We start from the raw sequence: 15,475 nt of genomic DNA, 5'->3' as shown, positions 1-15,475 counted from the left end.
GGACAACTCTCCCCTTGTAAGTCTCCAAATGAGCCAGGACCCGAAACAGCTGGACCAGCGAAAAGAGGTACAGGTAACCCCACCTCAACCAGTTCAGCCAAAAGGCATTCACTGTGAAGGCTCCACAATCGGGGAAGGGCGTCAAATTTATTAGGAGATGCCTCGACCACACCGACACGAAGAGGTCCACCTCTGGGAGCCTGTACATCTTGCAGAGCCAACTGAAGGAGTCAGCGTTGAACATTCATTCTGTGGTCAGGGAAATGAACCGAGACAGGCCATCCACCATGACGTTGGACACCACCTAAATGTGAACTGCACGAAGAGCCAAACCCTGAGAAGCCAGCAGACGAGTCACTCGAAGTGATCAGCCCCAAAGAACCAAGGACCGAAGAGAACCCTCGCAGTTCAGACAATGAACCACCAGAGAGCAGTTCGAATGGAGCCGGATTGTGGAATCCCGAGCAACCCGAATCATTCGAAGTGAAAGCCAAACTGAAGCAAACTCCTGCAATGATGTGAGCCCAATGGAAGCACGGATCCCACTGCCCCTGGTTGGCCTGGTGAGCACTTGTCACAAAGCCCCAGCCATGAGACGACATGTTCGTGAACACATCGAGTGAGGGCTCGAGTAGGCATCAAGGCAATGAACCCCAAAAAACTCAAAGATATCTGGTTGATATCTGGTTGATGGGGTTCTGGGAGTTCTTCTACTCCCCAAGTCCAGCCCGAGGCCAGGCTAGACTTGTGAGAGTTTGGTCCACTAGGCTGTTGCTTGGAGCAGCCTGCAGGCCCACATATCCAACACAGCCCAGTTGGTCCGGCACTCCTTGGAGGAAAGAATCTAGTTTCCTCTTGGAAATGTCCACGGTTGCTCCAGCAATATTTCTTATGCTCACTGGGAAGGTGTTGAACAACCGCGGACCTCTGATGTTTATACAGTGTTCTCTGATTGTGCCTATGGCGCCCCTGCTCTTCATTGGTTCTATTCTGCATTTTCTTCCATATTGTTCCCTCCAGTACATTGTTATTTTACTGTGTAGATTTGGTACTTGGCCCTTCAGGATCTTCCATGTGTATATTATTTGATATCTCTCTCATCTTCATTCTAGAGAGTACATTTGGAAGGCTTTGAGACGATCCCAATAATTTCGGTGCTTTATCGCATCTATGCGTGATGCGATAAAGCATGTGTGACGTATATGTTCTCTGTATTTCCTCTATTTCAACAACCTCCCCTGCTCTGAAGGGGGAAGTGAGTACTGAGCATTACTCAAGATGGGACAACACAAGTGACTTGAAGAGAACAACCATTGTGATGGGATCCCTGGATTTGAAAGTTCTCGCAATCCATCCGATCATTTTTCTGGCTGACTCAATATTTTCTTGAATATGCTCCCTAAACGTTAGGTCGTCAGACATCATTATTCCCAAATCCTCTACATGCTATTTTCCTGCTATGGGGACATTTAATTGTGTTTTGTACCCTGTATTATGTTTAAGGTACTCATTTTTTCCGTACCCGAGTACCTGGAATTTATCAATGTTAAACATCATGTTATTTTCTGTTGCCCAGTCGAATACTTTATCAATATCTGCTTGAAGTTTTTCAATGTCTTCAGCCGAGGTAATTTTCATGCTGATTTTTGTGTCATCTGCAAAGGATGATACGAAGCTGTGACTTGTATTTTTGTCTATATCTGATATGAGAATAAGGAAAAGCAGCGGTGCAAGGACTATACCCTGAGGTACAGAGCTTTTAATTGCACTTGGACTCGATTTTGTATGATTGACTGTTATTCGTTGAGTCCTGTTTGACAGAAAACTGAGTATCCAGCGTCCTACTTTACCGGTTATTCCCATTGACCTCATTTTGTGTGCTATCACTCCATGGTCACATTTATCGAAAGCCTTTGCAAAGCTCGTGTATACCACGTCAGCATTCTGTTTTTCTTCTAATGCCTCAGTGACTTTGTTGGAGTGATCAAGTAGCTGTGAGAGGCACGATCTTCCTGCTCGAAATCCATGTTGGCCTGGGTTGTGAAGGTCATTGGTCTCCATGAAATTGGTGACCTGACTCCTAATCACTCTCTCAAATACTTTATTATGTGGGACATTAGTGTAACTGGCCAATGCTTTGCTCCCTCCCTTGTGTAGAGGGGCTATGTCTGCTACTTAAAGTACATCTGGTATCTCCCCGTGTCCAAGCTCTTCCTCCACACTATACTGAGTGCCTGTGCTACCGGCACTTTGTATTTCTTTATAAATATCAAATTCCATGAATCTGAACCCGGAGTCGAGTGCATGGGCATGTTTTCAATTTCTCTTTCAAAGTCTAGTACGCTCGTGTTGATATCAGTAATATTTACAGGGGTTTGGATATCCCGCATAAAGAAATTGTCTAGATCTTCCACTTTTATGTTGTTTATTGAAGTGCTAAACATATCCTCACACTGTACTGCTTTTTTTTAGGATTTCACTAATTTTTTTGTCATCCTCCATGTATGAACCTTCACTTGTACGAATAGGTCCAATACTGGCAGTGGTTTTTGCTTTTGATTTTGCATATGTGAAGGTTGCGCAGACGGTGGAGCGGCGACGTGATGATGCCATGCAAGTTTGATAATTTTGTTTGGGGAGTTCTGTCCACTCGTTCGGTTTTCAGTAGCAATATTTTCACCAGAATAGGGGTCTGTTTTGAGGCGCCTACCTTTCTGGGTGCCTATCCCGGTCGATGGAAGACATAGAATGCTCCCAACCACAAAGGGGTTTCTATAGGCCATTGCTCCTCGTGCCTCTCTGAGGGGGCCAGGTTCTGGCTCGTGGTCCCCGGTAGGCAAGAACTCCTAGCACTTTGACTGATGCCAGAAAGTTTTACATATACATTCAGCCTAGATAGCTCCGGGGAGCCGACGGGGCTCCCCCCAGAAAAAATATTTTTGGGACATTGATGAAAGTAATATATATTAACATTGGACAATGTATTTATATGATATATAACAAAATTGAGCATATTAACATAGTTATTCATTATTATTTGTGTTATTATGTATTACTCAGGATAAATAAAGGCACTACTGCATATCCACTTTGTAGACACTTCTTACTACTATTGTTCTTCTTTGAGCGTCGGACAAGTGCTTGCATCTCTTTATTACTGCATAATCCTTCAGTTCCAGTTATTAGGAGCAGTTCTCCTTATCAACAAATTTTTTTTTTTTTAAATTTGTCTAAAATCAATTTTTTTTTAAATTTTGATGAAAGTTTCACGACACTGAAGCCAATAAGTTGGAGATTTGTTTAAACCTTTTTAAGTTATTTTTACATAATTTGAATATTTTTCACTCCCAGGATCCCAATATGTGCGGTAATATGCGCGGTCTAAGGGTTAAATATACCCATTTTCCCTATGAGTAACTGACCAAACACTTAGTAGGTAACTCATATGAGTAGCAATTGGTAGAGTAAAAGGCTCCATATCAGAACTCTCAGAAAACATTAAAATACAGCAATACTGTACCAAAAATTACACATGTAAAATATGCCAGAAATCGTAACAATCTATACAGGTATATCAAAGTATAGTAAATTGTATCATTCTATCAATAGGTTACTTTTAACCACTGAAAATGGCCCAAAATAATAATAATAATAATAATAATAATAATAATAATGCTGTAATAATAATAATAATAATAATATAATAATAATAATAATAATAAAAATAATAATTCTGTAATTTTTTTAGTGCCATTCTTTTAAAAATTCATGTAATTACCTAAGTGTAGTTACAGGATGAGAGCTACGCTCGTGGTGTCCCGCCTCCCCAGCACTCTTTGTCATATAACACTTTGAAACTACTGACGGTCTTGGCCTCCACCACCTTCTCACCTAACTTGTTCCAACCGTCTACCACTCTGTTTGCGAAAGTGAATTTTCTTATATTTTGTCGACATCTTTGTTTAGCTAGTTTAAATCTATGACCTCTTGTTCTTGAAGTTCCAGGTCTCAGGAATTCTTCCCTATCGATTTTATCAATTCCTGTTACTATTTTGTACGTAATGATCATATCACCTCTTTTTCTTCTGTCTTCCAGATTTGGCATATTTAATGCCTCTAACCTCTCCTCGTAGCTCTTACCCTTCAGTTCCGGGAGCCACTTAGTATCATGTCTTTGCACCTTTTCCAGTTTGTTGATGTGCTTCTTAAGATATGGGCACCACACAACTGCTGCATATTCTAGCTTTGGCCTAACAAGAGTCGTGAACAATTTCTTTAGTATATCGCCATCCATGTATTTAAAAGCAATTCTGAAGTTAGAAAGCGTGGCATAGGCTCCTCTCACAATATTTACACTTTATGTGGTCCTCGGGTGATAGTTTTCTATCTAGAACCACCCCTAGATCTCTTTCTTTATCAGACTTCTTTAAAGATTTCTCACATAATATAGAGGTTGTGTGCGGTCTGTTTTCCTATTCCACATTCCATAACATGGCATTTATTAACATTAAATTCCATTTGCCAAGTGGCACTCCATGTACTTATTTTGTCCAGGTCTTCTTGAAGGGCATGACAATCATCTAAGTTTCTTTTCCTTCCTATTATCTTAGCATCATCAGCAAACATGTTCATATAATTCTGTATACCAACTGGTAGATCATTTATGTAGACAATAAACATCACTGGTGCAAGAACTGAACCCTGTGGTACTCCACTTGTGACATTTCTCCAGTCCGATACATTGCCTCTGATCACAGCCCTCATTTTTCTATCAGTCAGAAAATTTTTCATCCATGTTAGAAGCGTACCTGTCACTCCTCCAATATTTTCCAATTTCCAGAACAACCTCTTATGTGGAACTGTGACGAAAGCCTTTTTTTGGTCCAGATAGATGCAGTCAACCCAACCATCTCTTTCCTGTAATATCTGTGTTGCTCGATCATAGAAACTGAGTAAATTCGATACACAGGATCTTCCAGATCGAAAACCATACTGTCTGTCTGATAATATATCATTTCTCTCCAGGTGTTCTACCCATTTAGATTTAATTATTTTTTCCAATATTTTGATTATTACACTTGTCAATGATACTGGTCTATAATTAAGGGGGTCTTCCCTGCTTCCACTTTTGTAGATTGGAACTATGTTAGCCTTTTTCCACACATCAGCAACAACTCCTGTAAACAGGGATGCCTGAAAAATCAATTGAAGAGGAATGCTGAGCTCAGGTGCACATTCTCTCAGAACCCATGGTGAAATTCCATCTGGACCAACTGCTTTGTTCTTATTTAGCTCCTTGAGCATTTTTTCCACTTCGTCTCTAGACACCTCTATGTGCTCTATGTTGTTCTCTGGAATTCTTATTGTATCAGGTTCCCTGAAGATTTCATTTTGTACAAACACACTTTGGAACTTTTCGTTTAATGTTTCACACATTTCCTTTTCATTTTTCGTGAATCTATTTCCCATTTTCAACCTCTGAATATTATCCTTTACCTGCAATTTGTTGTTTACGAATTTATAGAATAGACCTGGTTCTGTTTTACATTTGTCTGCAATCCCTTTTTCAAAATTTCTTTCTGCCTCTCTCCTCACTGCCGTGTAGTTGTTTCTCGCATCTTTGTATCACTGGTATGTTTGGGGGTTTGGCCTCTTCCTGTATTGATTGTGGTCTCCTTTATGTGTTATCTTGTTATCTTGATCTTGAGTTATGTTGATATGATTTCGGGGCTTAGTGTCCCCGCGGCCCAGTCCTCGTCCAGGCCTCCACCCCCAGGAAGCAGCCCGTAGCAGCTGTCTAACTCCCAGGTACCTATTTACTGCTAGGTAACAGAGGCATCAGGGTGAAAGAAACATTTTGCTCATTTGTCTCTGCCTCTACCGGGGATCAAACCCGGAACCTCAGGACTACGAATCCGAAGTGCTGTCCACCCAGCTGTCAGGCGATGTGTTGATACAAGAATGTCTCCAGAATGAGGTTCACAAATCTGCATGTCCAAAAGTCCTCCGTTCTTGCTTCATAGGCCTCCCAGTCTATTGCTTTAAAGTTGAAGTCCCCCAGTATCAACAGTCGTGATTTATCTATCTGCTTGTACAATAATATCTTTCATGACCATTATGAGGCCCTCTCATTTGTCATCCAGTTCTTCCTTTGTCCATATGTTGCTTGCTGGTGGGCTGTAGGTATTTAAAATTATCAGCTTATCATCCTGATTCCAGATCTGCAATGCCATTATATTAATATCTCGAGGGTTTTCAAATATTAACTCTCTTACCGTCAGGTGTTTTTTCACCAGTACAGCCACTCCTCCTCCCTTCCTAGTTTTCCTGTCACGTCTCCAAACTGAATAGCCTCTTGGGAATATAACTTCATTTAATATATTTCCTTCAAGTTTCGTCTCTGATAATGCGACAATATCTGGGACCCTAAGCTGAATTATATATTGCAACTTCAAAGTTTTTGACCTCACTCCATCTATGTTGGTATATACAATTTTCAGGAACATGTTCCCTTTTCCTTTGCTCTTTACTCCCCCTTCCACTACTGATCTTATTGCTTTGTTTTTATGTACCATTTCACAAGCTTTCCAGTCCCTGTCACTTTGTAGAAAAAAAGAATTTGTCTTCTTCATTTCTATTTAGACGTTTTCCCTCAATTAGGTTCATTTTCAGCTTTTCTCCTGTCTTCCTTGGAGAGGTCTTGTCTTATTGACCAAAGTTTGCCAACCTCATCACTCTGCAATTTCCTGGCATTTCTAAGCACTTCCATCATGTTTTTCACTCCATTAAACGTCACCCTTAAGGGACAGTTCTTGTCTTTCTCATATTTTCCTATTCTTTTAAAATCACTGACATTTTCCTTTGAGCCTTCTCCTAAACCTACTATTTTCTCTATGATTTTCATCTCTTCTACTGCTCGGTCCACCCTAGATGAAATTTCCTTCTCTAAACATCCAAAACTTATTATAGACTTACTTCTGTCTGCAGTGTTTTGTACTAATTTACTGTTGGTAACCAGTTCTTTCCTAATTGCTTGCTTAATTTCTGCTTCTTGTTGGTCCTTTCTGGTTTTGACTTCTGAGCACACTTCTTTGATAATCTCTTTCTCTTTTACAACTTGGGCATATGTCTCTTTTATTTCTTCTTTATACTTTTCTATTCTTTATTCACCTGCTCTATGTGAGTTATCAGTGAAGTTTCCAGTTGGAGATCCTTGCCTAACTCTATATTAGCCCTCAGGCTCCCTTGGAGTTGTTCACCATATGAGTATTTTTTTGTTTATTTCTTCAAAGTCACCACACTTCACTTTCCACACCTCATTTTCTTTCACTAGTTCCTTGATTTGCTCCTCCTGATTTGTTACCTTGTCTGTTAATGCAGTAATAATCTTACCTTGCTGAAGTATACTCCCTTTTAGAGTGCAAAGCTCACTCCTAAGAGCTCCATTGTCCTCTTCCAATTTAAGCACTTTTTCTTCATACTTCTTTTGCATATCTCAATTATCTCTAACCTGCCAAGAACACCTCCTTTCCTTATATTTTGTGGTCAGAATCCTTTGAAACAATCATCTGTTGGTGGGTCTACATTCCCAGTGGTGGTGGTGGCGGCGGTGGCCATCTTTGTTTTTGTTCTAGAACCAAAACAAACTTTACCAACTCAGCTATTTTCACTCACTTTTACTTGTTTATTGTATTTTATTTGCTTTTACACTTCCCTAAACCTTTATGTAACCTTGGACACCACTGTAGCCCTCAAAGTTCCCTTTTGGTGTGTAATTGTATGTGTAATTCTGGAATGGAAGTGGAACTGGCATCCAGTTCCATACACTCTCCATGCTCCTCCTTTTGAATTCTCTTTCGGTCTGGTATAAAAAATTTATAGAGTTTCCTCCAAATTCATTATCCTGCTTGCCGCTCTTTTTGTAGCGTTCCGTGCCTTTCACGTGAAAGTGTGGGCAGCTGAGGTCATAGCATTTTCTGTCCTCCAGTGAGGTTTGGCACATGTCAGGATGCAAAAACCTACATATTGATCCAAATCGACACTCACCTTTCCTAAGCATATTTAAACATTTTTTGGGATGTTGGTAACTGCATTCTAATCCTTTCTTATTATTCTAATCCTCAACCTGTTCCCAATACTTAGGTAATTTGATATTTCCAGGAGCTTGTTGCAGTGTGACTCCTGTCTCCTCCAGCTCCAGCATATATATATATATATATATATATGTGGTTTGAACATCTTGCAGTAAACATGACAACATACACAAAACTACACTTAATATGACAAAGCAAAAGTATGGTCAAGATCATATTGAAATGTTTAAATAACAAACCTGATCATTAGCAATGGAATGGTGAGGGCGTCGAGCATGATGTGTGGGTGTAGGGGGACACTGTTGAGGAAGTGGTGGTGGGAGTGGCGGTGTTGGGCGAGCAAGTCGATGATGTGGACGGGGTGGTGGTGTCGGAGCTTTTTCATCGTCAGTCTCTTTGTCATCTTCTTGCCTTCTTCTGTCACTATTTGATTCTGATAATAGTGCAGTTGCTCCTGGTAATGCTGCTACTGTTGACATTGCCATGACATTTGCTAATGGAGCAGCTATTGCCCCATTTATAACTGTCCCCGATCCTCCACTGGTACTATTTGTTAACTCACTCAGAGAGAGAGGCGGAGACATTTGTTGGTGGTGGTGGTGGTGGTGATGGTGATTGCATGAGAGCTCCATCATCACAGTTTTCAGGACTTATACAAACTTCTTCAGGCAGCATACCTGATGCAGATGTTGGAGTGGATGGTTCTGGGGTAACTACACGACTACTAGTCCGACTCCCACTACACTCACTCTCTCCACTTTCACATAAAGAGCGTCTGAAATTATAAAAAATATAACTTTTAATTAATTCATTATCTGTGTTAATAAGTACAGTTTAGATTCAGCTCCCATGTTCAAAACACAGACTTTACCAATTTGGCTTGATAATGTCTAAAAGTGAGATGGCAAATTTGACACTACCCATGATACTGTAATATGACATTGTCAAAAAACAAAAAATCAATCTAAGTATACAATATATGAAAAGCTACTTTCTGAGCAGAACACCTGGATGCTTCCTAAAGCAAGATCCATCCTGGCCAGAAAGGAATAAATCAAAAGATCAGAGTGAAAGTCTGCACTACAGTTGTGCAACACACATTTTTAAACATTCCTGTCAGGTTGCACTGGAATTAGGGAAGCACCAGAGAAAAGTTTCCACTTTAGCCTAGAGCTCTATTTTATATAAACCAGGACTGGCAAATAGTGCTCTCACAAACTGCCAGCTTGTCTACCTGGCCGATATCCCTGCCACAGCACCCATAGCACCCATGCAAACACCAAGTCCACTTCCTGGAGTCCAATCACATTGTGACAGAAGCAAACAAAAAATACACCATGAAAAATCAGAAACTTGAGGAAAAAGCTGGAGCATTCAAGTATCTTCTCCAAAAGCTTTTCATATTCACATAAAGCTCGGTTTCTGAGCTATTCCATTTAGATGCTCCCTGAGGTGGGTAGGCTTCCAGCTGGAAGATAAAATAATGAACAAATAAAACACCGGGGAAATGACCCCCAGAGAGAGTGACTACCCTGAGTCAGAGGCTGAGAGTATTGACCAAAAGCTTCCTTCTTCAAAGAAGAAGAGAGCCATGGACCAAACCCACATAATTCAGTGGCTGCCAACACAGCATGGAAGAGGGGCATACCACCATTCACTCAACAACGAGGGAACAACAGAACATCCATTATTTCCCCGTACACAACAGGAAATACCGGCGACTGTAGCCAGGAAACAGAGGATGTAACCGAACCCAAATAAAACAGAATGAAGTACAGATGCACGGTGCACATCTTTCAAGAGCAAAGCTTTAAAATGTTCTAGATTGAGCAACAGGAAAGTAAGATCAACAGAAACTTTAGAGAATTGGAATATCAAAATCGTGTAAACACTTAATCAGACTCAAAGAGGAAACGAAGAAGCATCATACTCGTTACCTTGAGGTTATCTTGAGATGATTTCGGGGCTTTTTTTAGTGTCCCCGCGGCCCGGTCATCGGCTAGGCCTCCACCCCCAGGAAGCAGCCCGTGACAGCTGACTAACACCCAGGTACCTATTTTACTGCTAGGTAACAGGGGCATAGGGTGAAAGAAACTCTGCCCATTGTTTCTCGCCGGCGCGCGGGATCGAACCCGGGACCACAGGATCACAAGTCCAGCATGCTGTCCGCTCGGCCTACCGGCTCTCGTGGGAAAATAAGCAGAAAATGCCGCAACCCAGAAATGTGTGCAATCTGGTCAGGGCACTAACCCCCCCAAAAAGCCGAATGAGAACTAACCTGATATCCTCATACGATGCCTCAGGCTACAAAAACACCTCACTCAAGGAAGACAAGATGCTGCATGGAACCTGAGCAACCCAGAATCAATGTTGCAACCATTGATTCTGGGTGTGGACAAACCCTAGCTGAAACCCACCAAAAGTGTAGCAGGAAAAACACACCCGAGGAACACAGAACCCAGCACACAGATTCCAAGAAACTGCCAATCCAAGAAGAAGAGAGATGACCTTATGGAATCAGGGAAGGAAGCTAAACATTAATGCTTCTCCTTCCCCCTCCATCACCTACAGGATGATGAACTAACCCCAGGAATGTTCCAAGAAGTATTGCACATACTAGAAATAGGAAACAGGAAAACCCCAGCCTTAAGGAATAGGCTAAACTGCTGAGGCACCCCACACACACACACATACAGGAGCAAAGAGAAACCATGAAGTCATCCCTGGAAAAAGATAGCTGCACAAGCAACCCCTGAGTGACCCGAGTACCCCACAAAAACAGATTACGGCAGGACTGCAGCTGGAGCAAGGCCACGGAAGAGAGAGAAAAGGACATAGACTGAGAATTTTACACAAGGTCCCAGACCAGCACCGAACCCGGGACGGGACCAACTGAGACTTCCGCCAGTACACCAGGAACCTGAACCCGGTAAGCTGGCAAAGAGCCAGATCCCTGGCTAGCATACAAGCATAGCGGCTGGGAGCTCACACCAACCAGTCATCGAGGTAGGCCAAGACCCGAAGACCTAGCAGACAAAAAAGGCCACTACGACTCGAGTTAAGCGCATAAAAATGTGAGGTGCCAGATTTACCCACAAGGAAGACAACGGAAACATGTCACCCCACAACAAAATCGAACCAAGCCTTGAACCCAGATAGATAGGGACCCCAAGGTCCAATAAATCATCCAAGAACCTGGACCTGGGACAACGAGACCATCCAAAAAGAGTGGCAAACCCACTCCGAGACAACCCGACAGATGGACGGGGAGGAGGCCCACCCCCCACCCCCACAGATCCTACACCCCCAAAAAGAGGAAGGGCCACCCAACGCCACCAAAGGCCATAAGAACAACACAAAAAGTTCACGTGTTGCGGATCCAGGCGTTGGCAAAACAACTAGCCTTCACCCCATCACCCAGACAATAATGCGACCCACAAAAGGGCCGACGTAAACCCCAAGACGCCAACCTCCATACAGAGCGAACACCTCGGCGAAGAAGCCATCGGGAGCTCACTGACTCAAACTGGCACCATACTTACCCTTACCAAACGAGGCCCGAGCCCTGGCACAACCATTCTGGGAGGTCCTGAAGCGACCCTCCCTGGAGAACCAAAATAGGCCGGCAATGAGCAGTAGCTGCCGACAGATACTAAGCAACCCAGTCCTCTGGGAACAACAGATGCCAAAAAGGCAAAGAAGACAGAAGAAACAGGGTCCAAGCTAAAGCCAACGACAGAGTCAGCACAGCCTGCCCACACGTGAGACGAGAGGTGAAAAACATGCTGTAGGACCTCCTACCCTGAACACCTACAAACTCTGAAAGCCAACCCGAAGACAGTGCCAGAAGACTTAAACTCAAGACAAGGCCAAATGACTGAGTCCAAAGTCAACTGCCACCAAAGCAGCCGAAAGAGTGGGAATTGGAGTATGCAGCTGCACCACACCAACATCACAAGGAGGTGCAAGGACGAAGAGGCACTCATTGAGAACCTCCAGAGAGCCCTCCAAAAACACCAGCAACACCGTGAAACCTCCTGCCACTCAAGCGTGCAGTTACGACAAAAGCCACGCGAAACCCGAAGAGAGATGAATGATTAGTCTACCAGCCAGGAAAACTCAGGAATCACGGTACGACTCCAAGATGGGGGAGAAGAGCCGAACTGAAAAGAAGCAGGATCCAGGACTGAGACTTAAGCCAGGTTCCGCAGGAGATAAGCACTGAAAGCCTTCCGAATCTCTGCAGTGAAAATCCGAGAGGAAGAAAGCCTCCATAAGGACAAATCCGAGGAATCTAAAGGGCCCCCTGGAAACGAACCCAGGGGTTGGGGGGGGGGGGAGGGAAGAAGGGTATGAAAACCCCTTCCCTCATGCAGAAAACGACCCTGTACAGAGGGCACAAGGGCCCAAACGAGATCAAAAGGAACCCACGAGCTCTATACGGACTCTCCTTGTGCCCCGGAAACCATTGACAAAGGCCCCAGGGCAAAGCCCTCATCTACTCCCACAGCCGCAGAAGAAAAGGCGAGTTCAGGGGAAAGGCTTTGAAGAAGGGAGTCTGCTGGATCGACACAGAAGCCTCGTTGGGAAAGAGAGACTCAAACACCACCATGCCTGCATCAGAAGGGACAGCCCCCGAAGTCACCCGAGCCGCGCCCTGAGCGAAACCCCGCCCCGACTCCAAAACCCTCAGACATTCGGGAGCCAGAAGCAGGAGAGGAGCAGCAGGGCAAACAATGCCCACCTGGGAAAAAAGAGGTGATGTGGATGGAACCAAGGCCGAAACAACCAACGTTCACAAACCGAGTCCCCAAAACCCAAGCCAGGTAGCTTTGGGACCTCCATCCGAGCAACCAACCTGGACCGTTCCAGTAAGGAGAAATGATCATGCAACGCGACCGCTGCCTGATCCAAAAGATCACTAAAGAAGGGATGAGTAATAGGAGCACAAGTAGGGAACAAGTCTTGCTAGACCTTGGGTCGCAGGTGTGCCCGACCCATAGGCAACATAACGGAGGCAGGATAGATGATCATCTCCCTCAGGCAGGGGCGATGGACAACCCTCAAATTCACCTAAGGCGAGAGTGAACTCTGAAGAAGTACCATAGTACGACCAAGGCCACAGGGGGTTTTCCAGGGCCCGTAGAGTGAATAAGCCCTATGGGAATCCCGGGCACTGTGGCAAGCTAAGCCAGTAAACCCTGTCAGGCAAATTGACTGTAAGAAGCAGTCAAGAAACCTTGAGGGTACCAGTGGAGAACCACCACTACAGCCTAGGCTAAGCCTAAGGAGCTAGCCAGACCTCCACTGCAACAACAGGCAAAAATGCCAAAATGAAAATAAAAGAAAAAGACCCCAAAAATCTCACAACAAACAAACTAGCAGCCAGAGAGAAACATTGGCTGCCACACAACAGTAATGCATGCAGTACTAGCTGCAGTGCGCACCATCAGCAAACAAACACATCCCTACTCGGGGCAAAGCCTAAGTTCGATTTGCCCCAAGGGCGAGGACAACCACAAGGAAGGAGCCCTCTAACATGGAGTGTTTCCTGAACGCCCAGGGGAAGAGAACACTGAGATGCAAGGGAAGTATTTACGGAGCACCTAGGAAAGATGGCCCTAGGTGCATGCTGCTCCAGTACTCGAAACTCCTGGCAAGATGCACACATCCATTTCATAACACCCTGCAAGGGCAAAACACCAAAGAAAACAGGAACATGGAGCAAGAGTGACAGCGACCACTCGGCACAACTACATCAGTCAAAGAACTTACCCAGGCTGGTTCCCCCTACCCCCCTGGAGCTGGGGGGTGGAGCTAACAAGTGGGGGGGTTAGTTGGATGAAGTTTTGCTTGTTTGTTTGCTTCTTTTGCTTTTGTGAGGACATAGCTCGCAATTTTTAACCAGGCAGCTATCTGTTTTGATTCGCCTACCTTTCTGGGTCATTCTCCAGTCAATGGCAAATATGACATACTTTAAATGTAAAGTGCTCATAGGCCATTGCTCCCTTCGCCTCTCTGAGTGGAAGGCCAGGTTCTTGCTTGTGGTCCCCAGTAGGTTTACAAACAACTCTGTGACTGATGACACTAGTAGTATGGCACTTGATCAGTAAGATAGCTTCAGGGAGCCGACAGGGCTCCCCACAGAAAATGCCAATAAAATGTTTTCTTCAAAATAGTCACAAAACAAGTGTCCTAAGACTGTTTCCTTGGTTTCATATTGCTAGTCTCTAGAAACTGACTTAAAAAGAGAAAATCTGGGGAATTAAGTGGGTGCAGATCACACTCACATGCAGAGTTTACAATTTGCTTTCCTTGGACTTGAGAATTATTAAAACGATACCCTGTCCAAAGTGGGCTTCTTGCAGACTTAATATGAAATGCTACAGATGTCTACTAATAACAATCATTCAAAAAATGGTGAGTACATTATAGCAAAACAGCACTAATTTGATATAATTTGAATATATTTATAAAAGGGAACTCTACCACACTCCTTTGCAAAAATGTCTAAATGAAAACAAGTAAAATTTTAAGTTTCAATACCTTTTTTCATTGTCCACCTGAGGTACGAAGAACAAAGGACGGTGGGTTGATAATGGCTTTGGAGGAGGCCATTCCCATGATGTTGTTTTGGCAACATGATCTATAAAGAAAATTCTCCCATGGCTGTCTTTCCGAGCTTCTACATCTGAAATAATAAGTTAAATCTTGAAGATACCTATTTGCTTAATAATTTTTTATATTTTATGTTATGAAGACATTCATATTGGTCCAATCTTATGCTCAGGAACATTTAAACTGTGGTTGACTTCCAATCTATACACATAAATAACTTTACAACAGAATGACAGTCATGGAAAGATATACAAACTAGCCCAAGTAAAATTTATAGGAATTAGAGGCAGAGGTAAGAGCCAGGGACATATTCGTGACATCCTAGTGATGTAAGAGCCACAGACATATTCGTGACATCCTAGTGATGTAAGAACCACGGACACTTTCCAAATATGTTAGTAAGGCAGCAGCCAGGGTCATATTCCTGATGTCCTAAAAGCATAACAAAAGAATAAATGAAACTGTAGAAGGCCTATTATCCAATGCAAGGCAACTCCTATTTATGCACAACCAAACTCCTTCACATATGAAAACCATTTTGATTTGAATTTGAACCATAGTGTGATTTGAATTTGCAATCTGGTGATTCCCAAATGCCTGCCTTAACCGACTCGGCCACGATGGTACAAAAGTTGACCAACCCAGAACTCTACCGAGTTTTCTGGGAGGTTCTGGAGGGCCCCCCAAATATGGGCCCAACGATGGTTTTACAGCCAACACGACCACACTCGGGCCTATGGTAATGATGCTCACACTCTTACGCC

At 43.3% G+C, this 15,475-nt stretch overlaps 1 protein-coding gene across 1 annotated transcript in view; it reads right to left on the bottom strand.

The window, feature by feature from the left end:
• The window catches only part of LOC123770665 (uncharacterized), a 149,048-nt gene that overhangs the window by 51,510 nt on the left and 82,063 nt on the right, over window positions 1–15,475 (bottom strand). The window contains 3 exon segments of the mRNA XM_045762729.2: window positions 8,333–8,683; window positions 8,685–8,868; window positions 14,640–14,784. Coding sequence (XP_045618685.2) covers window positions 8,333–8,683; window positions 8,685–8,868; window positions 14,640–14,784 — 680 coding nt within the window.

The sequence above is a fragment of the Procambarus clarkii genome, chromosome 56 (assembly GCF_040958095.1).
Source record: "Procambarus clarkii isolate CNS0578487 chromosome 56, FALCON_Pclarkii_2.0, whole genome shotgun sequence".
NCBI lineage: Eukaryota > Metazoa > Arthropoda > Malacostraca > Decapoda > Cambaridae > Procambarus > Procambarus clarkii.
The sequence above is the reverse complement of the archived record's forward strand: the minus strand, read 5'-3'. Positions and strand labels throughout refer to the sequence as shown.